This window comes from Stegastes partitus, unplaced genomic scaffold, assembly GCF_000690725.1.
Source record: "Stegastes partitus isolate 25-593 unplaced genomic scaffold, Stegastes_partitus-1.0.2 Scaffold1784, whole genome shotgun sequence".
Classification (NCBI taxonomy): Eukaryota; Metazoa; Chordata; class Actinopteri; family Pomacentridae; genus Stegastes; species Stegastes partitus.
Genome location: NW_007579515.1, coordinates 21894 through 47606, shown reverse-complemented (window position 1 = coordinate 47606; position 25713 = coordinate 21894). Strand labels below are relative to the sequence as shown.

General features: G+C 41.4%; 1 protein-coding gene across 1 annotated transcript; it reads left to right on the top strand.

Annotated features, from left to right (window-relative positions):
- Positions 1-25713, top strand: ube2h (ubiquitin-conjugating enzyme E2H (UBC8 homolog, yeast)). The gene is made up of 7 exons (XM_008302270.1): positions 1-270; positions 16117-16193; positions 17208-17282; positions 17371-17410; positions 19497-19549; positions 20803-20931; positions 21070-25713. The coding sequence occupies exons 1-7, from the start codon at positions 218-220 to the stop codon at positions 21192-21194; spliced, it is 552 nt and encodes a 183-aa protein (XP_008300492.1). The 5' UTR covers positions 1-217; the 3' UTR covers positions 21195-25713.

Sequence of the window (25713 nt, the reverse complement as noted above, 5' to 3'; positions counted from 1 at the left end):
CATGGTCAGAACGCTGAGAGGCAGTGAACAGCAGAGGTCTAACGTTAGCTCAGCTACTCATTACGATAGAGACACATTCAACTGTGAGGACGTTTTGCTGTGAACATTTCTGGAAGCAAATGTTAACTTTCGGATAGTACCGTTTGCTAGACTGTCTAGCGTTTCGGAGGCTAGCTTTCAGCGTACTCACTGGTGTTCTGCGGTGGAAATAGCAAAAATGTCGTCTCCAAGTCCGGGTAAAAGGCGAATGGATACCGATGTGGTGAAACTGTATCCTTTCTGAACATAAACAACAGTCTCTCAATCGCTGTCTAGTCAGCTATGTCCTCGTCTGTGTGGAAATGTGATACGAGCAAAGTGTTTAACGGTGCTGCTTGTTTGTCTTGGTAACCCAAAGCAGAAAGAGCTTTCACTGTGAATGACTGGTGTTTTGTGTAAACAACATTTTGCTAGCAAAGCCAAGTGTTAGCTATTTCTGTCCTGCGAACCTTCAGTCGCTTATCGGGACAGCTGTATTAGCTAATCAGATCGGTCACAGGTTCTTTCAGCATTTTTTTCCTGCCCAGTATTTTTGCTAACAGACGTTCACATTAGCTGTCTAGCTTGTTGTCTGTGTTTGAAAAAATACTGCAACATCCGAAGAGACGCTAACGTTATTCCTCCTTTTATAGGAATGTCTTTCATCTTGTTGCACCACCAATGGATGTGGCAGCGGTTGACTATATAAAACACCTTGTGGCAATTTGGTTTCTTTGTCCAGCGTGCTGTTTTTTTTCGGGTGCTGAGTTAAGTCAAGCTGCCCCTTCACACGTTGACACTGGAGCTTGTTTACATAACGTAAGGCTAACTGAAAAATGCTGCTGTCTTTTGTTCTACTCATAAAAACGCTGGCGTTATTGCAGCGTGTGTAGCATTCTGGGGCTACCTAGCTTTGCTTTGTAACCCCACCAAGGGTTTGTGTGATTGTGTTATTGTATCTGCCACTTGGAAATGTTGCCTTGTAACGCTGCTGAGCTGGCTGGCTAGTCTGTTGGTTAATTTCAACATCAAAATGGCCACCTGATCAGTGTGTCTCACTGTACTTCAGTGTTTGCTGCCAAATATATGCAAGGCCAACTTGTATCATGTTATGGTGGTGGTAATTTGTTGTTTTGGAGATATTGGATGTAGAAGTGAGCGTGGCAGCTGTTTTTAAAGTGCTACAGCAGGTGTCATGTGCCTTTCACTGAGGAATGCTTTAACTTTTAAGCAGCATCTAGTGTGTTCTCTCTTTTTCCAAGTCGTTGTCACCACTTTTGTGCTGCAGATTTATTTGTTCAGCCTCACTTAGGGCTGACACAGGGAGTTGTAAAAGTGAATCATAACAATGAATTTCCAGCCCATGCAATGTTCTAGGAGAACAGTGTGAACAAGTAGTTTTGTTTTTGTCCCAGCACAGTGGGACCCAGCTTAACGATTGGGTAGCCTGTTACTAGCCGGAAACCACAAGAGGGAGGGACTTAGAACAGCTGATGGGATGGCAGTAAAGCTTAGTCAAATATGGGGTTAGAAGAGGGCTGGTGAAAATTAAACCAAAAACAAGGGGAAGTTGCCCCAGCAGGTTCAAAGTAATTGTTAAAAAGGAAAAGTTTGAAAGTGTTGGTAGTTTTTTTATTCATCTGTTTGAAAAGTTGTCACATTCTGAGTTAGTTTGACTATGATAGCTGACTTGCAACACTGATTCTGCATTTTCTAATACATCCTGCCTCTCTTCATCAGATTAGGGTTGGATAACACAAGCCTGTACATTTGAAACTGCATGTGGCTGCAATATGTGCATACACATCAGCAAAGTGCTTTTCAAGCTACATTTCTCTTGTTGTTCTGGCCCAGTGCCTAAGGCATTTTGTTACGTTTGCTAGCTAGAAACAGTGCTTGTTTGAGCAAGTTTATGCTTCCCCCTCTCAACACCACTTATAAGTAAGCTGTGGCGGCCATGACAGAGCGGTGAAGCAGACAGAACAAGAGTTTCTAAGGATTCCAGCGCACACGTGCCGTAGTAGTAAAACTCTCTCTCTCCTTGTTGAGCTTCTTAACTGACAAGCAAGAGCAGGTTCACTGTATGACACCTGCTCAGTTCTGTACAATGACGCGTGTGTTTTACCCTACCATGTAGGACTATTGGTCAACAAGTGTTGTGGAGGACAGCTATGGGTGTTTAAATGTAGGTCTTTAGAGTTGGGTTACATAGACCATGGGTTCACTGCTGACTAGACTGTTTTTTTTTTTTTTTTTGTGGCTGGAGTAAGGAGGTCTCCAGACTCCACTCCAGGAGGTCTCCTTCCTTCTGTTTGCGTCCTCAGAGCAAAACTATCAGGAAGAGACCTCTTTCTGTGCTCCCTATCTCTGCGTCTCCCCCTGGTGTAACCAAAACCTGAAACTCACACCGCCTTTCAGACAGGAGCAGCTTCTGAGAGGCCTCACACATTAATTTGCTGGGGCCACTGGAGAGCTGAGAATCTAGAGCGGAGGCCATGAGGGAATTTGTGAAAATGAATGTCAGAATGACCTCAACATGTAGTATCACTGGGTGTAAGCTTTGTCCTAAGCCAGCCGACGGATTGCAGGCTGCTTTCACTTCTGAATGTGCCGTCTTTGTGTTTACATGCCAGTAGCCTTAACTCTTTGTACAATCTCGTGCTATAGTCATGGAGAAGGCATGAAGTCTGACTTTGCACTGTATGTTTCTGTGCGTTCCTGTTCTTTCACTCCCCCCCTCTTATATAAACTTATCGTCTTGAGTGGAAGGAGCCAACGTTTACTGTACAGTCTCTGACAGACTGAATTCCTCGACTATAAACTAGAATTATGTCCAATGACCTGCATAACTTCTGACCTTTTGGTGTTCTCTCTTGCTCTTGGACGTGTTGCTTCCATTTTGGAACATGATGTTCTTGAATAAGGGTCTTCGCTGAGTGTGTCGTTTCAAAGAGCTTTACATTCAGCTTGTGTGGGGTTGACTGCACATACTGTGTAGGAAGTTGTGCTATTATTTGCATGTATTCATCGTTGGTCTACTCGCTTTACAAATGCTTTCAAGCAGTAAGCTGCTGGAATTTGAGCACAGGTAAATTACAAAGCGATGATCCCATTGTGAATGCTAACACAGGCGCCTGTGCTGTTTGACCTATGAGTTTTAATGCAGGAAGTTGGACGACGAAGAAAACCTATAGAATAATTTTTATAATATAGTGAAGAGAGCCTAACAAAATCATTTTTACACGAATGTTTTGGCATTAAAATGCATTTTAACTAACATTTTTTAAAAAACTTTCACTTGCATTCATGCGAGTGTGTAGGTTAGATAACAACTGGAGTGGTAACCGGGAAAAAAGTTTCTGTAAGCATATTGTTCACTTTATGTGTAAAGAAAGCCACGAACCTTTATAAGTAAAAATGTGTATAGACTTACCTAAAAGGAGTTGGCAAGCTAATGGATTCCTTACATCAAAAAGCAAAGGTTCCTTTCTTAAATCAATAAACCTCTCTTTGAATTTTCTCTTCTTTGCTCTCTGTTGAGGTCATAGGTCTCATGAAGTATTTATGTGTATAATAGCTTTAGCCTGAAGACTTGTTTTTCTATGTAATCTTATTTCATCAGAGAGGACGTTAAGAGATTTGAAGTTTCATCTCAGCTGTACTTTCTTAAGCTGCTGGAAGGTCTGACAGTGACTGGCTAACAAATCTCCAAAGTATGGCCACTTTTAATTTACGTTGACGACTGTTGGGAGTTGTTGGGAAGAGTCTTGCATGCTTAATCTGGCCCAGTAGCCATCCTGATACCTGACATCAACACCGGTTTACGCTTTTCTTCATCAATTTACCCCTAAATGTGCTGGAGCAGATGATGGAGCTTTGTTGTGTGGCATGTTTGTGCTTCATCTTTCACTTTTCAAGGATTCTTTTTTTTTTTTTCCCCTAAAGTGACTGTTGAGGCAGCACTTGGCCTTTACTAATCCTGATTTATTCAGTTGTCCACAATCTGGGGGCCGGCTCGTTCGGTTAGGATTCACCTCCTCCCTGCTTTTTTGACCGCCCTCCCCACTTCACCCCCCCCCACCCTCCCGAAGTGGAATACCAATCCTGAGCTTTATCTGCTCTCCGCTTAGTGTTTCGGCCCTATTGTGCCCTTGCAACATGACATCCGGACAGCATCAGCAGTGGAGCCTTTTGTGTTTCCCATTTACAGGAGCCCCTGTGACCTCCACCTCCTGCTGCTGTGTCAGACCATGTCACACAGTCATGGGCAGCCACACTGCACTCTGTGCTATTATTGTCAGACTGAAGCAACTGGACGCAGTCTACTGTAGGGAAGGAGCCAGTAATTTTCTGCCCTTTCCTGACTAACCTGATTGATTAAATGAATAGGAGCATGATGAACCCATGACAAGAATGGGGAAAACCCTGGTCTGGTGATGGAGTTGCGTACACTAACAACTTGCTTTGTTATTGTGGGGTAGTAGCCCTACAGTCATGGACACAAAGGAGCTAAGAAGGTTGCAGAAAACTTTAACGCCGCAGTAATATTTTGTATCATGCTGTCAGCCAAATTAGGATATACTGCATGTGTAAATGGGTACAACAAACAAAAACACATGTTGCAGTTTATTTACAGTCAAATTATAGGTTGTTTGGGTGGAATCCCTGTTATGTTCAGTGATGCAAGTTTGTGTTCGCCATGTTTTTAACTCTGCTTGCTTCAGGTGCCGACTATGCCGTTAAGCCTTAAGCCCGGTTATTATTTTGTGGTTCACGTTTGTTGTAGATCAAGGTTAATATTTAATCTGAAGCTAAAACTCAACCAGTGATGGTATGGAACTAAGGACCAGATCAAGTCGTGGGAAAACTGAAAACATAATCCCAAAATTCTGTTGGTTCTACAGCCAAATATAGTGCACATCTTAGGAATTATATGTGGTGGTTCTTGTGCTCTGTGCGTGCTGATATTCATGAAAAGAATGTAATTTTAGGATAGAAACAGTTCTCTCATCTCCAACCAATCTATTTTCTAAAAAGAAAAAGAGAAAACTTTGGCATTTACTGGAGCGTTTCAACATCTTTTGTACATCCTATGATGTAGAGTCAGGGCCTCTTTTGTACAGGCACGATCTCAAGGATGTCTTGCTGTCAGTCAGAAAGCCTAAATGTGCTACAGTTTATTTTTTTTCTTCTGGCTCTACATTTGCTGCGGTTATAACTTTGTCTGTATTAATGCAGGTGTCTTTAAAAATCCGCTAAATTATCAAGCAAAGCTCTTGTTCTCTATCCTTTTTTTTTGGTTGTTCAGGAGTAAACATAAAGGTAACCTAGTAAATTGTGGCCCCTTCTAGTCCCGGGGGAGGCACCTTTGATTGACAGTCCTGCTTTGGGGGTCCAGGACTGAAGCATCTCTGACAGTCGGAGATTTGAGGCCCTCACTGTTAATCCCATAGTGCAAACAGTGAAGCTTCCTCTCCGCATGGCTGAGTTCCCTTAGAAAAACAGATGGACTGAAGTTCCTCTCTTTGTTTCGCATGATTTTTTTTCTGGCACTGAGGAACTCAGCCTGCTTCTGCCACTCACATGCACTGGTGCTTTAATGTGGAAAATCGAAGGAGTGACCGTGGGGTGACTGCATGTTTGGTCATATGAGCCGGTGACACTGAATTCACTCGTCTCAATATTGACGTAAAAATTACCTAATGTTTGTTTCCTGTTAAAAAATAGCCTGTGCACATGGTTAAAGTGCTTTATCAAAAAAGTGCAACCTCCACACCCTGTGCTTGACCCTATCTGCTGGTTTACCGCTGTGTGTTTCTTGTCTGTGTCCAGTTGATAGAATTCTCTCTGACGACACTGAATTACAGGTTAGCAGTTTCTTAACCATGTCTGGTGAAATCAAGTTGTTTTTTTTTCTTTGTCTATACGGCATGCCGCAAATCTTGTAACGTCTGTTAGATTTGCTCATTAGGCTGTTGCCTCAGATTCAGGCCATTGTTTCTCCTGCCCTGGCTCAGTTTTGCGTTCATTAATGATCATATCATTTGGTTCGTACACGCACGCGGCTCAACCGCCTGTGCACGCACACACAGGCTCGGTGGTATTGCTGTAAATAGACTGTTGATTTAGTGAAGGGCTGAGAGGGGAGCAGCTGAAGGATTCACATTTGATTGCAGTGGGTGGGCTCTCATCTCTCACCAGCGAAGACAAAGAACTTAGCCTGTTCAATTCAGTGCTGCTTCAGCTCTCACACTGGGAGGTAGCCATCAGCGTACTGAGGCTGGCATCTAATGGAAGGCAAATCTGCATTGCAAAGTGATTAATATTTTAGCCTAACTGTTGAGCATTCAGCTGGCCATTTTTGTTTCTTTGGTGTTTTTAGGTAGCATAGAAAAAAAAAAATCCATCCTATTTTTCATTGCTTGCTCAAATTGTGAATTGCAATAACTGCTTTTTACATTTTGGTGGATTTTTCAAACTGTAGCTGTGATGTTGGTTGAAAAGCTTCATCCCAAGGTGTTTTATCCTGTGAATTGAATGCTGTTAGTCTGTGTTGTCACATCTTTGAGCTGAGACAACAGTCTTATTAACACCAGGTAAAATGTGCACAGTTTCAACACGATAGAAGCACCGCTACACAGTCCAGGTTTTATATGGGCTTCTTTAGCTCCTGGAAAACAACCGGCATAATTACGGTTGGTGACGTAACTGTTTGTCATAATATATGTCAAACGTGTGCAAATTCTACATGTTGACCTTTTCATTTTCAAAGCAGAAATGAAACTGAGTTAGTCATAGTTATTTAATTTACTTCCATCCACCTTCCAGTGAGTGCAGCTCTTAATATCTACCAGACATTTACACGTGGATTTCAGTGAGTCAGGCCTTTGGGGCCATATGTCCATTGATATGTAAAACCTGCTGCGAGGTTTTCTGTTGCGCAGACCGCACACGCTGGTCCTCCATCAGTATTCAGACACTTAATGTGTCAGAAGGAGCTGGATGCTTCGAGAACAGACAGTTTAAGCCCAGCTTTGCTGAATAACACCACACTTGAGATGTTGAGGGGATAGTAATTTAACGTTTTGAACATGTCCTAGTTTTCAGTGGCGTAGAAAAGAATGGCTCTTTGTTTTTCTGAAACGCAGCGAGACCTGCAACCTGTCCAAAGGGCAGCCTGTTAACATTAAACACACACGCATGCTTTTGCAGTGTTTTCCTCTTCAGAGTTTGAAGAATATTGGGAAAGCACCAGATAAGATGTGACATAAGCAGGGCCTAATTGATTCATTATTACTTGTGTAAGTAAGTTGTGCCATAAACTCAGCAATAACAATAACCCGTGCTGTAGTCTGTGAGTGGCTGCGAAGGAGAATGAATCATCAGTAACATCAAAGCCCAAGCTCTTTCACACATAGCAGCGGTCTTTGTAACCTTAGAATTTGCAGGTAATTAACATCAAAATAAGCTTTATTGCAAAACGAGGTCTCATTATTAGCCCAAGCCTTATGACTGTGGCCATGGGGATTCCTGAACTTGACCATCCTACTAATTTTTTCCCATTTATGTAAATGCTTCTTATTTCCTGTAATAATTTGTGAGGCCTAACTGGAAGTCAGCATAGCATTACATGGGACCATTGTGGTGAAGGGTACCAAAGTTTTCAAATAGGTCAAGCAAGCTCCAAGTCCCTATTAAGGTGTGCCTCCGTTTTACCATTTGACCAACATACATATGTAAACACTAAAGTGGTGTTCATGACGTTAGCGCTAACTTTCAACTGATCAAGGCTTCTTCCTTTAAAAACCTGAAAAATCATTTATCTTAGCTACTGTTGTAGTATTTTACAGCAACAGTATGGCCCCATTGTGTAGTTCTCCAGCATTTTGTCAAATATAACAAGCTAAATTCATTTAAGTGGTGAATTTTCTGTTTCAATTTATAGAAGCCCTGAGGAATTATTACAAATCATGGCATATTGGGGAAAAAAAGCCAGCAACAGGCAAATTGCATATTAATGTATTATTTACAGCTTAGTAGATGTAAAATGGGGAAAATGAAAGATCCGACAGTTGTATTGAACCAACTGTAGGCTGGATGAATAGCAGCTGCTGCTTCTCGTCTGGTTCATTCTCATTTTTTGTTCCCCTTCAGTTCGCCATGTATTCACAGGATTATGCGTCCGCGGAGTCAATGAGCTGGGATTTTAGGGTAGAAAATGGTTCAGTCGGGCTCCAAATCTGCATTACCATTGAGCGAGAGCTTTTCTTAATGAGCAATAAAAGAAAAGGAACCAGCTTGGGGTAAAAGTTAACCGCGGTATGAGAGCGAGAGAGTGGAGTAGTGGGTCAGTGAGATTGTCTGGTGACAACTGCAGGGGAGAACGGTGTTTGTTTGGTGTTGAGCTGATTAAATCACACTCTTGCAGCAACACCCTGCCTATCACTCTCTGCCTGCTGTGGCAGGATGGTTGCTGTGCTACACTAGCTGCCTCTGTTTGCAGGCAGCAGAGAGTAGTGGAGGTCACACAGTAATCCTGCTTGGCTCAGGGCAGTGCACTAATACATACAAAGTTGAATGCACAAACACAACCACATTAATACACAGGATTGGACTTTAGAAGGAACAAGGCATATGTATAGATAAAGGTGTATGCTTGCAGAGATTTCAAACAAGTGTCCTCCTTCAACTCAGTCTCACACTTGAGCATGGATAATTCATTTTCCTCAGGCCATCCCTCAGTAAGGCCTTGTATCTCAGAGCCCATATTGGGAGGAAGAACACTTTGGCTGTTGGTGTTGCTTTTGACTTTGTTGTTGTCCAGCTGCACATGGCTGCTGTTCTTTTTGCAAAATGTAGCTTGAAGTCATAGTAATGAGTGTTCTCTGTATCTTTTCTGGGCAGTGAATGTAAGGGTGTGCATTTGTGTTGGTAGTTTATATTTGTGTGTCTTGGTGGAGGAAGCCTACCCGTTGCTTACACCCCGAGGACAGCTGCTATATTTCCTGCCTTTCATCTGCAAGGCCTTTGATTTTACATTGTTGCTAGAATTTATGTGTGAGGGAGAGAAAGCGAGAAAAAAACTCTCTGCCTAAGAGTTCCTCATCTCTAGACAAAGATGTGCCTTTAAATAAGTTGGTCTCTGTTGAGGTTATAGTGTTTCTCCTAAACTGACAAATTAGCTTCATCCAAGCTTGTGTAGTTTATGCGATCACTCACTTCAAGGCCACACAACCTATCTGTGATTCTTTTAGTGCACTGACTTCCGTCTAATGTTGCAAACAGAAACTCGTCAGAACAAAACTGCTTTTCAAATACTTCCCGCTAATATTGCATTGTCAACTGTTGTGGCTTATATCCTCTCAGTAAAGTTACACCTAGAAAAAAAAACTATATATATACACACACACACATAATTTTTTTGTTTTTGCCTTTATTTTATCGGACAGTAGAGAGAGAGAGACAGGGAAGTGGGGGAGAATAATGGGGGAAGGAATTGCAGCAAAGGAATTGAGCGGGATTCGACTGTAGCCCCTGTCCATGGGTCGCCAGCTCAACCAGTTGAGCTATATCGGCGGCCCCCAGAAATCTATTTTATCTGTTTGTGTGGCTGTATACACTCGGGCTGAAGTCAACCTCAGAAACCTGAAATCATACCTACTGTTTAATCAGTCAGTAGGTCATGGGGTAAAAAGGTCTGCATGTTATCTTTAGACTATCTAAATTGGCCACAGTGCACCGAGTGCTCTCTACCTGCTAGCCCTATTAACCTAAATGATTATAATATGAACTAGCATTTGCAGCACACTGAATCATTTTAACCTCTTTTTTTTGTTGTTTAAAATGATAAAAGACTTGGAGTGAGTACCTGCTCATATTTAAATGATTTCTGAAAATGAAAAGATCCCAGCACAAGAACTATTAAGGAATGTAACACAAACAAGTGAGCCTGCTGTTTTAAATTGATGCATCGTTGCGTAGTTGAGCTATGATATGCAAACAGCTGTTTCCAAAGTTTTGGCCAACTGTTTTAACAAAATGCAACCACACCAACGATTTCTTTGGCATAATACGAATTGGATTAGACTCCGAGTAGACTTTCAGTGAACGTCAAATGAGTTAGAATTAGCAGCCTGCGTTCAGTTTGAGCAAGTTAAAGGTGTGAAAACCGGGCAGGTGTTCACAGGTAGCCTGTTCCTCCCACCACCATAAATCATGGATCAATCCAGGAATGCTGTTGATGTAGAAGCGGTGATTGTGAATGAGAATTTGTTCGGCTGAGAGCACATCAACCTGAAGACGACAACCCTAGTATGCACATGAGCAAAATGATTTATTGTCACAGTACAGTCCACAGCAGCATGTCGCTCACATCCATAGAGGTTAAATCAGCATTCACCAAGTTGAACTCTCATTTCCTTTGCATCACTTCTTCCCTGCCTCTCTTTTGGCATCTCTCTTTGGTGTTCACTTTTCCTCTGTCATCTTCTCATGCTCTTTTCGTCCTGTGTTTCAGCCCTTTGCTTTGCTGGCTGGCCTTTTTCCTTTTTATGTTTGACTTCTCTGCTGGATTTTGGGGGTTATGGGATATGTGTGTCTTTTAGGTGGACTTCTCAACTTTGCTTTTTTTTCCCCTTCTGAAACACAAGCAGTCTTAAACAGTCCCCTTCGCTGGTCGTTGCTATTAATAACTGGAAAGTCGTCATGGTGTCTTTTCTGTTATTCATTTAACCAGTGCTCTCCTCATGTCTTAAAAGGATTACTTGAAGCTGGAGGTGTCAGCAGGTGGTCAGAGTATTGTATGTTGAGATGTAAGTGGTCTGAACAGGCCTGCACTGTCAGTTTCATTGTATTAAATTTCATTGCATGCGTCAAAGACATACATTTGTTCAATATTTAAAGTAATGGTTTGTTTTTTTAAACCTGAAAATATACATAAAGGGAAAGAAAATAAGTAGTTAATGTTGGATTTTGTATCATCTCATCCTGTGATGGAAGAGAAAGTAGACTTTTTCCTCGCTCCCTGCTCTTCAAAAAGAAAGATGAGAAAGACAGGAAAGTGATTTGAAACTCGACAATCCCTCCTTTTTCAACAACCGCCGTTTCCAAGAGGGAAATGTTTGAGTGTATCTGACACCGCATTGTTTGACAGAGGGCTGTTTGTGATTCTCCATCATGTTTGTTTTCCATACTTGGAAAGAGGTTGGTCAGGATGGGATATTTTGATCCCGGGTTAGACAGGGATAGTTGCCTGAACGGACCAGAGGGAAAACAAGACTCGTCTAGACCACAACCGTAAATGCTATTTACTGCATACTTTTACACTTAAGTATTTTAGATGTACTTAAAAAAATCAGGATAACATTGACGGCAATTTTTGTGTAAACCTTAAGATAATTTGTAGTTTGAAAGTAGCTTTTTTAAGATTCTTTTTTTTCCTTTTCTTTCTATGCAGTGTTTTCAAGACACTATGTCCTTATATAAAGAAAGTCTGGCGTTCAAACGGTGTTGACACTGGAGACTGGGTAGCTGTTACAGTTCAGGGTCGCCTAAGGATGCGTGTGTGTGTGTGTGTGGATGGTGTTCTGGATTGATTGGGCTCTGTGTATCAGATTATATGTGTGTATAAAAGGATATTGACCCAGTGCTGTCCACAGATTATGACTTATCTATACTAATCCAAGGTAGGGGGATGGACAGAGAGTCATTATACTAGGGATGGAGAACAAGTAAATACATAACCTTGATCAAATACGCTGCTGTTGAAACTATTTAATCCTGGTTTGGTGACTATGACTGAATTTAAATGCCCATAATATGCATCATATAAAATGCATACTCTAGAGACATATGTGGGTTTAACTGTAACTCTATTACGTGCTTATAACACGTGTTAATCACTGATAGGTCACTTATATTTGATTTTGCAAAACTGCAGTTACAACAAGCTTTTCTAGCCTCACGACCTGAATCATCTTATATGTTCCAGTTTGCAACTCACTTAATTCACGTAACTTGAATTGCAAATGGCAGCAAATGAATAACATTTTAGTAACATGCTTGCAAACACCTTTACATAACTCTGGCTTCTTTTTACATCAGTTATTCAGGACAATCTAATTTGCGTTCCCTTGTAGCGTCACATAAATGTCATCTTTGTTTAAAACCTCAAACAAACAGAGAGTGACGCTCACAGGTAATAAGTATGTACTGTGTGTGTCCTGCCAATCCAGTTTTGGTCGACGCGTCTACTTCTATCTGTTTTTGATGGCTGTTTGTCAAATACGCTATCAATCTGTCTTACACTCCATCGAGCATTTGGGAATTTACAAGCTCTACTAGGAGCTACCTTCTATTTTAACAGACCTGCCAAACTTCTTTGTGGTGCGAGGGAGTTGTGAGTTGTGACTTGCAGTTATTTACTGGGCGGAAGGAATGAGTGCTTGGGAGCCTTTGAGTTCGACCGTTGTGTCATGATGCCACGGAGGGGAGTCACATCAGAGGCAATTACCAGTTTTGGGTTTGGCCTTACACGAGACACGGATGAGAACATGAGGTGAGAGTATTTACTTTGACTTTGAAGACAGAGATTCTTTAAAATAGAGATTGTAATAGATGTCTCTGCTTTGGTTTGGTAACTCCATCAAGGCGACACCTGTTTTTTGTATTGACAATGGGGCATTTTACTGAGGTTGAGGTTGTTAGGTGAGAGATAGAAGGTCCAGCCAGATTCATAATCGAAATTGGATGTTTATCGGCTCTGCATAATTTGCTTACAAGTGATGATGTGTGTGTGTGTATATCTGACTCACATCATTATGACATGAGTGTAACAGGAAGTCACAAGTCCCTCGCTGCAATGTGAGCTGCTCCCTCCGCTTACCTCCTCCTTCACCAACCTGACCTCACTATGCTAATGTGAATATTTACACCTTAGGGTTTATACTTGCTTGTAGCTTTGGTTTCTTGTGAATTAAGTGTCTTTACAAATGTTTGTTGCAGTAAATCTTATGTGTTCTTGAGCAACTCATTTCTCTAAAAGACAAGAGGTCACAAACTTGTTGCAAGCCCAGATCATTTTTTTGGGGGGCATTTCCAGATTAATTTGAGAAAGTCTGGACAGCAAAACCCACATGAAATACAATAAATTTCAAACCACATTTAGAGGTGGATTGAAATATGGTTCCAGTCAGATTTCTAAAGATGCATCTTAGTCTAGGTGCTTTGAGTGTTGAAGTCGCAACTTAATACGCCAAATCCAAGAGTGATGGAAGTGCTGAGCAGAATCCACGCTGCCACGAGCAGAGCGCTTTGGACACTCCATAGACAGACACAGTAAAAATTGTCTGCTGGCACTTCCAGGAGAGTCTTCTATACAGGCCAAGCTGGCAGAAACCTACTGCATCACCAGTAGAGACATGTCGCTGCAGAATCCTACATATTACTGAGAAACCCATGCAGATAGGTCGGTGATATCTGGATACACAGATCCAATCTGGTCACTTGTAAATAACTGTGGAAGGTCTGTTCTAAAATATGCCAAATCTAATTTCACTGCAAGCTGAACAAAGCCCAAGAAAGCAAGTCGCTCTAAAAAAAAAAATAGATTTGTTACTCACACTCCTCCCAGCAGTGGTAAAAAAAAAAAAAAAAAAGCAACAAAAAAACAAACAAAAAAAAAAACAGATGGAGCGCTCTTCCTGGGATTTGTGTAACTGTTGTAACAGAGAATCCTTTCAGCTTTGTCCACTAATGAAGCCAACTGTCATTTCACAGAGTTGCATCTGTGGCTTTATCTTCCTTCTTTTCCTCCCTGCATCACAATGCTCTGATTTAAATGCGTGACAGTGGAAAAAGATGAGAGCTTCTCGCATTAGGATCTGTGCATCCCAAAGGTCGAGTTTACTGTTGACCTGACCCACGGCCCACACGAAGAGAAGATTACACACATTACTCTTCAGTCAATTAGAAATTTCCATCACACTTAACTCGGACTACCTCATGAGTATCAACAGAAAGTTAAATGTCAGAGTCTCGTTTTGCACATCGAGATCGGCTCGTCCCTGCTTTCTCCATCGATGTGGCCAATGTCAATTAGCCTGCAGCGTGGGAAGGACTGATTCAACCCCATTAATAGCTTATCCCCCACTATGCCTCGCTGCTGTCTTCTATAGCATAACACACAGTCCATACCATCCCCCTCTTAAGCATCGCCTCCCTCTCGCATGTAGTTCTACACACCAGTGCGTTCACTGTCGCTTAGGTGCTTAGAGTTCCTTACAGGAAGGGCAGAAGTGGCTGAGTGGCAGGATGTAAACATATAATGCATGTTGTATGACGTGGGAGGCACTTTTCTATAAGCGCAGGGCTCGTTGTTTTTTTGCTCATAAGCTTTAGATGAATGTTGTACTCCTGAGTCAGTGGTTATTCACTCTGCCTTGAAGTTAGCATCAAAGAGCCCCAGAATGGCTCCTCGACTCCAGCACGAGTCAGGACAGAGAGGTTCCTCTTCTGTCTGACAATGACACATTTCCTTGCTGAAGCCAGGGATTCAGTCTGCTCTTAGCAGACTCAACCGGAGCTTAAAATAACCTCCAGTTTGATTTAACCCTTTAAGGTCAGTGCTACTGCTAATGGGATACACACTCAATCAGGATTGACAAGCCAGCTGCTGCTGTGTGACATGGACCACAGATTTTTACGGCATCTCATGAACCTTCTGCGATGTTCTCCTTTGGTTTTTCACTCTTAATTTTGTGATCATTTCCTCTTGTGTTTATTTGCTAGCCCTGTTTCTCTCTTGCTTCAGTTTTGTTTCCTGTAGTTCTTCCCTCTGCTCACATGAAAAATAATTCTCTGTGAGGATTTTGCGCTCTAGTGGGAATCAAGACTGATCAGAGGGCGCATCAGTTATATCCACATCGTGTAATACTTGGTTTGCCATATGATACACTAAACAAAAATAAGCAGCTATTTCTCAGGGCTTATTATTGGTGTAATTATGTGTGTAACTGGAGTAGCAGAGGAAAACACTGATTTCCTCCACAGACGGGCAGAAACTTCTCCTGTGGTAGACAGCTGTTAGGTTTGGAGATGAATCGTATCAAGTATCTAAGCACTCGAATGTTTACAGAATATATGTTATCTGCAGGCTGTTGCGTGATGATACATTCAGATTATTTTGAGAGCTTCTTCACTGACAAGACAGGGTAGGAATCTGAGATTCTGGATTTGTGCTTATTAAAGATGAAAACTGGGTTACTTAATAAAGCCTGATAGTATTACTATTCATTATTATTGGATGGCTGTGTGATCTTGTACAGTAGATGGTTGCTTTACTGCTTGACAAAAGCCCATTTCAATAAGGTAACGGGCATGTTTGCTGACATAACTCATCAGAAAGCTCTTCCCCGATTGCCGCTATTATCTGGATATATGGCTGATTGCTACCATTCTGGTCTAGTTGTGGAATCATAATTTCATCTGGAATAATCAGAATCAGAAATTGGAGACTACAAAGCTGTTTGTATAAGTTTGTTTTTCTCCCCCAATGCAGAAAGTACACTAAGTGTTGTCAGCTGTATGGGTGGTAACATAAACTTGTAGAGATCCCAAAGGCTGATGGATGTGATGATAGAGACAGATGATAGGAGACCTGCTGTAGTGGCCAAATGAAGGATGGACGAACACTTCTCGTTCAGTGCAGGGTATCAATTCAATGTGCAGAAGAGCAACTTGGCATAAAGCTATCAATTGTCATTGAAAGTGCGTCTCCAGGACGAGGGGTCAGATGAGAATCCGAGTGTAATTTTCCTGCATTGATTTGTTTTCATTATCTGTCAAAAGCCATCATTTCTCTCTTTAGTCTTCATAACTGTGTATGATATAGAAGACGGTGTTGCGTAGGAGAGAGGAAAAAGGTCAGACTCTTCTTGTGTCTTTTGTCCTCCACGCAGCAAAGTATGTGATGATGTGTTGCGCTCGAAACAACAGCAGGTTATTACCGCTTTCTTCAGAGGCTAAATTGTAGGTGACCCTGAAAATGAGTTTGTGTTTGTTCATGCTGTCGTGAAGCCGTTCTCCTTAACAGCCTCACAGCATCGAGAGCAAGCATGAAGTCACCATCCTCAGCGGACTCAATGAATTTGTAGTGAAGTTTTTCGGACCACAAGGAAGTAAGTATTTGTATTTTCTGATCTGACCAAGATTTGTTTTAATTTGCTGCTTTGCTAATTAATGCGTTCCAGAAACAGGCTGTAGGATTTAGGGTTTGTTTTCATCCAGGTTCCCAGAAATATGAAACAAAAAGCATTTATTTGAACGTCTGCCACTTTAATAACCCTTCATCTCTGTCCAGACATATTCTCGACTGTAAAAATAAATTCACACCGCTGTTAAAAAGTGCTAATCTGATGTTTAGTTGAACTCCAAACAGAGCATGTAGTGACGGTGAAGGCTGTCCTGATGGCAGCCAGTGCAGCAATATCAGTCATTGTCTTGTTTGGAGCAGAAAGAGGGGTTCTTCACTGCAGGCCAGGAACGTAAAATGGATTGAAACCAGGCCTGAGGCCACAATGTGTAAAGCAGAGAGGAGCCAGGCTCGAGGGGAATTTGGATTAGGAGAGTGGCCTCATCAGCAGGAAATACTTCTTTCGTTTGCTGTTCGCAACATCTGTCACTGTAAAACCACTGCCACTTATGCATCAGTACAGAGAGGAAGTGGGTGTCCCTGTTTATGATGCTTCAAAACTATGTCTAATAAAATGGCACTGTTGTGTGCACAGCGCATGCCCGCTGCCGTTCTTTTTTTTTTTTTCAATGAGTAGGTTTGCAGTCATCTATGTGCCGTTCAGTTTCGGTACAGCACACGAGGGTCCTGTTACACACAGCTATTCTGGGAGAGCACCACACACTCGCAGAACCTTCTTCCTCTTTGATGTCGTTGTATCATTTGAAGTAATTTGGAGGTAAAGAATCCTCCGGGGCTGAAAAACATTACTACATAAAAACGGCTGAGAGAAGTGACGTGTGTAGCTCGTGTGTTGTGCAGAAAAATTGATAGAACTCTTGCAGACTCTTAAATTCATTTAAGCGCATGAAGGATGGGACATGATGTTCAGGGGAATAAAAGTCTATCCTCTGCGCTCGACAATGTCCTTTCATTATTTATTGTGTCCCCTTCTGTGCAGCGCCGTACGAGGGGGGCGTGTGGAAAGTTCGAGTAGATCTTCCTGATAAATACCCATTCAAATCGCCATCAATAGGTAGGAGCTCGGCCTTCACACGCACAATCATATCATGATTTTTGGGTATCTTGCTTTTGTTTGACACACGTCTGCCTTGATTTTTCAGGATTCATGAACAAGATTTTTCATCCCAACATTGATGAAGCGTAAGTTGATTTGAGCATGTATTCAAGGTGTCAACGTTTTGGATTTAAGACTGTAATTGTATTGTGTTGTCATTATTATTAATCGTAGTACTCAAATGAAGGCCTTGTGTAGTGAAGCTCATCAAATACTACTACAAGCAATGGCTGAATTCATCAGTGTTTTCTGCAATGCTTTTTCATGTTTTATGGCTTTGACAATTTTCAACAATCATAGTCTGTAAAGATGGCTCCCTGGGAAGACTTTGACAAAGAGGCAGCACTTGTGGCTCCTTCCCAAATGTGACAGTGTAGCTTCACAAAAGCCCAAAATATTAGTTCATTTGATTGGTCCTCGTGATAACATTGTGCATTTATCACCAAGAGACAACTGACAAAACATTTTAATTTAAAGCCTTGTCTGCGCTAATACAGATATTTATCTACACGGATAGCTTCCCCCTCCATTTAAGAAATAAAATTCTGTCCTTTCATACGATATCTCAGTCCGCCTGAGATCACACACGAGTCGAGTAATAAAACAACATACTGGGCCAGGATACACCAGAGAACCTGGAGAAGAACATTGTAGTTCTGTAGATTCTGCGGACTTCAAATCATGAATGCAGACACAGAGGAGTTTGCGTGTTGGTGAAATGGTGCAGCAATGCCAAGTTAACCCTCTAAGCAGTTTCTCTTTTTTTGCTATAATATAAAGTCCTACACCTTTACAGAAACAGCACAACAGTGACTAAACGCAGAAGAAAACAGTCCTCTGTGCAGTATGACAGTTAAATATTTAAAAACTTGGAATCAACTTGTACAACATTTGTCCAAGTGCCCACTGGTGTTAACAATACCAGGGAAAGAGATGGTAGCTACATACTATAGATATGTACTATAGACTTTTTTGTGTAGTTTCCATACATTTTATGTTGTTTAAACACAGCCTGCAGTTCAGCTTAGTTTTGCTGAAAAGTCCCTGAATTTTTGTCATGAAGCTGTTGGTTGCAGGGCAGTTTTTTTTTTATTACAGAATCTAGTTGGAACAAACGGTTTATTGTTAGTAAATTTTAAATGAGACGTGAAGCGATTTTGATGAAGGCTAGATTTGATTGATTTACCCGACAGGAAAAACAACAATAACCTCTGATCTGCTGCCTGCCAGCCTGAAAATTTAAGTTTTAAAGCAGGTTTGAATCGTGCAGTAAGCTAGCCCTGCTGTTTTTTTTGTAATGAATGATCCATTTATCAACAGTGCTCATCACCCAGCACGAAATGTTCCACCAAAACAATTTCACCCGTCACTACTTTAATTGAACACTGAGACGGCATCCTTTGCTTCGTGCTACCCACGACAGCTCATTGCTTTAAGGAAATATAAACGGTCAGAGCATTTTTCTCCCTACAACAGGGTGATAGCATGGTGCAGCCAGACCATTTTGCAACACAGATTGAGCAGGCAAAGCTTTAAAAGTTTTAGAATTTCCCAAACTCTTCTTTTTCACAAAAAGTGGAGTTTATAAAAATCTGCATATCAGAAGGCTTTTAAAAAAAAACACAATATGCATGTGAATGAGAGGCCAAAATGTGGAGAAAAAAAAGTTTGTTTTGCAAAATATTCCTATTAGTGTGGATGAGGCTTCAAATATAATAGAAAACAGCCAAATACTGTGTAAGATCCATAGTGACTATATGAATATAACTCCCATTTCTCTGGGAAGTCCTGTGGTTAACAACATGTCAACAATAATAAACTCAGGAGTTCATGCCAGGCTTTAGTTATTTAAGCCTGACATAAAGTCCTGAGGTAATTTATTGGTCTATTTAAAGTCATCACACTCCGGTCACATGATATTTCACAACTTTCTGAGTTGACAAGAATCGTAACAGTTGACTGCACACGATTTGTTCTGACAGCTGGAACGACTACACCTGTTGCGTCCGCTAATTTTGCATTTCTCTGCCGCGTTTGAAGAGCATCTGAAGCGACGCAGCCCTTGTTGAACAGCGACAGATTCAGCTGAACAAAGTGCGCCTGTTAGCCCCTGCAGCGACTCACACACAGATTGCTCGACCCTCTAACTGTGTTTTCTTCTCCGTTTCCCAGGTCAGGGACAGTGTGCTTAGATGTCATCAACCAGACATGGACAGCCCTTTATGGTGAGTGGCTTCGCTGCGTCCGTATTGAGTTCCCTCGCCGAGGCTTGTGTGATTATGTGTGAAGAACTTGACACGATGCCATCAGCGCAAAAAAAAAAAAAAAGGACCTGCAGCCACTAGCTTGTAAGGGTGGGCACATCAGAGAGAGGTGCACTATTGGCCCTAATCTACTTACTGAAGGGAAAAGTGAACACTAACGAGGTAATACCCTCACCCAGCAAGGTCAGAAAGCATTCACCTTTGCCAGGAATGATTTATCGTCTGTCAGCTGTAAGAGACATGCTCACATGCTCTCAATGGCAGCAATTATACGTCGTGTTTATACTGTGTGTTCTCTCGCTGTGTGTCCGTGCTCCTCTCAGTGTCTCTGTGGCCTTCTCGCGGTATATTTCCCCATTAATTTCTCATTTCATCCCCTCTGCAGGGCTAAAATAGCTACCGAGGAGTGTAAATGACTTAATATACCTAGCAGATGTTTCAACATCCATTCCTATTTATTTTAACTGCTGGACCCAAAATGGTATTTATGAAATTTGATTAGAAAAGGAGCTCAGACTCAGAGGTTTTAGATGTTAACACTCCAGATCCAGAAGTAATGTGTTCTCCTTTTTGTTAAATCAGGTCATCTTTTCTAGAGAATCTCATTTGGGTTGTTTTAGCTTGTACGTGTGTATACAACGCTGCCGGCTTTGTTGTGTCGAGTGTTTTAGAAGAAGAAAATCAGATGGGACAAACATGCACAGAATAGGCCAATCAGCCGAGCATTGTGTGTAATGAGTCTCCGCAAAGGGAGAGGGGGGCAACAGCAGCTGATTTAATCTTCTAAACATCATAATCCCATACAATAGACAAGGGAAGTGTTTTGCTTTCCCCAACTTGAACGGAGCCCACAGTGACACCTAGGAGACGAGGGAAGAGTTGCAGGTTTTCTACTAGGCCTCAGCTCTGAGGAAAAACTGAGGCCTGCTAGCAAGTGAGAGGGATTAGTGTGGTTGTAGCCTCGAAGAAGCTCTCGGGGTTTTCAGTTTGTGGTCTGCTAGCTAAGCCTGAGCACCATCCATGTCTAGATTGATCACGAGCATATTAATAGAGCCAATTAGTTTTATATTAGACACATCATTGGCAAAATTTTCGGAGAGGATTTCCCTGTCAAGTTGTTTCAGGTGAATGGTTATGTTTAGATGTAGCTGCCATGAAATGATCATCTGTTTGCTTAATTCCCCTCAGTGACAGCGTGTTTTCTCCCTCCCCAGATCTGACCAACATCTTTGAATCATTTCTGCCCCAACTGCTGGCTTACCCAAACCCCATCGATCCCCTGAACGGAGATGCAGCTGCCATGTACCTTCACCGGCCAGAGGAGTACAAGCAGAAAATCAAAGGTTCGGCTTCACAGAAATATGTTGGTCGTAGATTCTTAGATTACTGCACACCAGGAATTTTTATTTTATTTTTTTTTAATTTATCATGAGACAACTAATAATATCTATTCAATCCTTTTCCCACTTTTCATTCCACAGAGTACATCCAGAAATATGCAACAGAGGAGGCTCTGAAGGAGCAAGAAGAGGGGGCAGGCGACTCTTCATCTGAAAGCTCCATGTCTGATTTCTCAGAAGACGAAGCCCAGGACATGGAGTTGTAGTAATAGGAGGGCTCCCCCATCCCGCCCCCCTCCTTTAACCCCCACAGAGACTATATTTGATTTCCTAACCATGAAAAAAAGCAGACTTATAATATTCATATTTAAACAAGTTGATTTTTTTATTATTATTATTACTACTAAAACAAGGATTTTTATGGATATCTAGCCTTTGGTGTGTTTGACAGACACCCCTCCCATTCTGTAGCTGTTTCTCCCTGCACAGATTGTCGCGTTCACATTCTCTGCCTGTCATCTCCGCATTCGTTAGGTGCGTCATGTAGGAACTTTCCCTGTGAACATCTGATTTCTTCTACTCAAAATCTTCACGTTATATAAAAAGTATAACTTTTCCAGTTTGACCTGAATCATAATTTTCCTTTCCTTTTCCACAATGCTAACTGATTCTGACCTCCTGTTAGTCGCCGCGCTACGGGGCTGCTTAGGTTTTCGCTTGCCTCCGTGTACGACACCACAGTGCTATCCTGTAGTCGAGACAGTATTCTTAAGGCACGCAATCACACACACAAAGGTGTCTGAGCGCACCTTACACACAGTGCAGTGCCAATAGACGCTCATAAATCCACCTCAGATACTTCCTAAGCATATCTTTTTCAACATATTGACCGAGACAAAAAAAAAAGTTTGGATGCTGTGTTGGCTGTTACATTATTTTTTTTTTTAGTTACTCTTTGCCGACCTGCTGCAGCAGCCTGAAAAACACATGCTTAACAAAGTTTGGAAAACAATTTACCGCATGTCTCCTTTATCAGGTGAGTGGCAATGTGATGACAAAGACACGATCGGGGTGCTTTGTGGATTTGTGGCACATACACTAGCAGCACAAACTAATGTGTAAAATAAGGCAATGAAGACAGAAGTGGCTCTACTACAAAAAGGCTTTCTGGTCAGACTCACTTGGTATTATGGGAACTGAAAACAGACCAGAGCTACCCTTTAACCATCTGACCATACGAGTTCCATAATTCAGGAGGCTCACATTGTGCACGATGCCTCTGTGTTACAATCACCTGTATTTTTTATTTTTTGTTGTTTTTAGAAAGCAAAGAATTAGTATTATTGAGCACGAGAATGATTATTCTCACCTTTTCTGGTGTGTTTAGAAAACCAGCACCAAAGTCTCAAGCAGCAACAACAAAAATGGTCATATGGTTACTGAGCGGATCTGAAGAGTGATTTGTGACTCTCCATTCAGGTTAGTGTTGTATCGGTCCTCCTCACATTCCACTGTTACTCTGAATTTGCTCCAATGCATGCCCTTCATATTGGTCTGACCTGTGGTATGTACCCCGACTGCATCGACTGGACCTTCCCCACACTTTGTTCTGCTTTACCAGGATCTCGCTAGTTTGAAGATTTCAAAATAAGAAAACCCCCAAATACATGACATTTAGGCTGGTAGCATTTTTTTTATTTTTGTTAAGGGGAATTGATTTCACATGTACAGATTTGACTCAAAAGAAAAAAAAATAGCATTGTTGATTCAACGTGGCGGGTGTAAATCCATGGAAAGAAATTGCAATCGCAGCTTTGACTGTTTCTTCCTTTTCTTGTACTCTTCACATTTTTTTTTTTATTTTTTCCCGATGGGGGGGTCGACACGTTTGGCTTATTGTTTTTTTTTTTTTTTTTTGGTGTACAGCATATATCTTGTACAGTGATAAGACACCTCTCTGTAAGCCTCATGAAAACTCAGTGTTGAACCCGTAAACACTGACCTAGTGTGGCTCGCCGAGGCCCGCGTGGCAGTCGAACTACCTAGAGAAGCTTGAAATGTATTCACTTCGTTAGATTGCAGTAAGAATCACTGGTTGCTTTGTGGCGGATTGTGGATCCCAAAAGCGGGAAGATTCGAGGCCGAATCGCGCTTTTTGGGTGAGTCACCTCATCACCTCCTATCTCTACTCCCTTCTTCTGTGCCTCATCACAAACGGAACTTGACCCACAAAAACCACGTTTCCAAAAAAAAAAAAAGTGAAGGTCAAACAAACAAACTTAAGAAAAGCACATTGTTTTAACTCTTGACCTACTTTTACTCGCCTCTCCCTGCAAAATTTGATCCTGTACAATTTGTGATTTTGACATTTCCCCCCACCGTTGCACATTCTGTTGGGAACTACCCAGGGCTGAGTGGCAGAAAGGTTTAATTTGAGCTAATGTTAGACTTTTATGGCTCAGGTTTGAAATCCAGTTTGGTTGCATCTTGCATTGTGATTCACATTTTCACCCCGGAAGGTTCTTGCAAGGATGGAAAAATCATGCTAATATTTGTTGATCTGTGTTTTTGACATGTCAGGATAGTTAGTTTTGCTGGGTGGTGACTTCAACTAAACATATGCTTATATGGCTGTGATACAGATAGAGTTAGGTAGTTTGGTATACTTACCTGATAAAGAATTCATCCGATTATTTTTTATTTTAAGTCTGTTTTGTGGTTAATATGTGAGATACCCCATAGACATGCCTGCTTGTCTTCTTTCAGATTCAGAGTTGTACAGATGAGTGTGAGTGATTTCAAACTAGGGTGACGTTTGACCTGTAGTGAGCCTGATAGATCTAACTGTACAGAAATCAAAGGTTGTGGTTCAAGCCCCCTTTTTTTTTTTTTTTCAAGAGATTTGGATTTTTCTCCGTAAGCATGATTTATACCTGTGCTCATGAATATCATCACAATACAGACGCAGCCCTGATCCTTTTGGTTCGTTTTTAATTTGCCAATATTTATCAGACAAAGTGTTTTAAGCTCTGGGATAATAATTTTCTCTCACCGGGCCTGAGGAGGTTTTGAATGTTAGCTTTCAGCCGTTTTAACAGTCGCAGGGCTTGTGATCGTCAGCATGTTCGAGGCAGTATAAAGCTACGTGAATGTTTTCCGTGTGTTTGTGGTGAGGTTCGTGATATACATCCACTAACGGGACAAGCCTTCCCCCATCCTTACGATCGGCTTTTCCCCTTAAACTGCTGATTACATTGCGTTTATTCACACAGAGAGCCCCCTTTTTTTTTGTTTTTGTTTGTGTTTGTTTTTAACCTTGTGTCATCCAGCACCATCCTTGTATGGTTCGGCTAAATTATTACACTGATGAGAACTTGACCTTAAGTTTCTTTGTTATAAGCGACTCAGAAATCTTGTTTTACATTTGTGCAGTATTGTACTCGAGTGCTGAAAATATAGTATATCCAAGTTGAGAGTTGTAATAAAATAGCACATTATGATGCAGTGGTGCAACAGGGGACTGATGGGGTTTTTGGTTTTGTTTTGTTTTTTCAAAAAAAAAAAAAGAAGAAGAAACAAACGGACTCTTATGTTTGGGTAAAATCATACATTTGGTTTCCAGCATTATTTGCTTCTGCTGAGCAATAAATTGATGACGTACTCGGCCGTGGCCTGGAGTTGCTCTGCTAAACCATCAGATCTTTTCAGTGGCCTCCCTTGTTCTGTTTTCTTTTTTTTGCTCCCCACATTTGCTTATTCAGTGTCAACAGAACTGATTACTGCCTTCATTATTTGAGTTCTCTTTAACTCAAGAATTAAAACATCCTCGAGCCAGTGAATGATTCTGCTTTCCACTGCAACTTGAATTCTAAATTATTTTGGACAATGAATGGGGGGAGGGATAAAAAAAAAACTGTGCTTTTATTTAATTTCCTTTCGGCTTTCTCCCCTTCACCTCTTCTGCTTCAACACCACACAGTTACAGATAATGTTTTAACAACCCACAGTGACGACGTTAATGTGTCGGGATAGACGAGGGCCTCCAAATTTCTGCGTGAGGAAGCCCAGCGCAGAGCCATAACTACAAACACACACTCCCCCCTCCTCGCCCTGCTGGATGTAATAAGGATGAAGGGCTTGAGCTAAGTGAACGGACCGGTCTATCATTAATCCATAGACAAGACGTCCAAGGCCCATTCTCTGTTTTTTTTTTTTTTTTTTTTATCAGCACAGCTGCAGAGAAGCAGCACCCTGATCCTGTAAAACCACCTCCCCCTCCATGTGTTGACTGTGTCTCCCTGGGCAGTTGCATGCTTCTGGTGTGGAGTCGAGGCTCTGCTTGATGCACACCTCCCATTCTGTCTTGTGCTTGTGTGGATTTGTGCCCCGTGCCGGTGGCCGACCGCCGCCATCAGGGGATTTAACAGGCACACAGAGCATGGAAAATGGCAGATTTCTTTTTTTTTTTTCCTTTTTTTTTTTTTTTTTTTTATAGAAACTACGTATTTGGTACCTAGTGTGTGATACTTGAGGGTATAAAAAGTCAAAAGGTTTATTTTTTTGTTTTGGAAAAAAAAAAGAGTCCATTCTTGGTCTTATTTTTATCACCTTCTTTACCCTCCTCTTGTTTTTTTTTTGTTTTGTTTTTTTTTCTTTGCATTGTGAAGTGGGCATGCTTGTCAAAAAGACAAATGCTCTCTATTAATAGGCTTATAACCTCATAAATAGTTGTGTATAAAATAAACTGTTATAACTTCTTTTTTAATAAAACATTCAATGTGTATA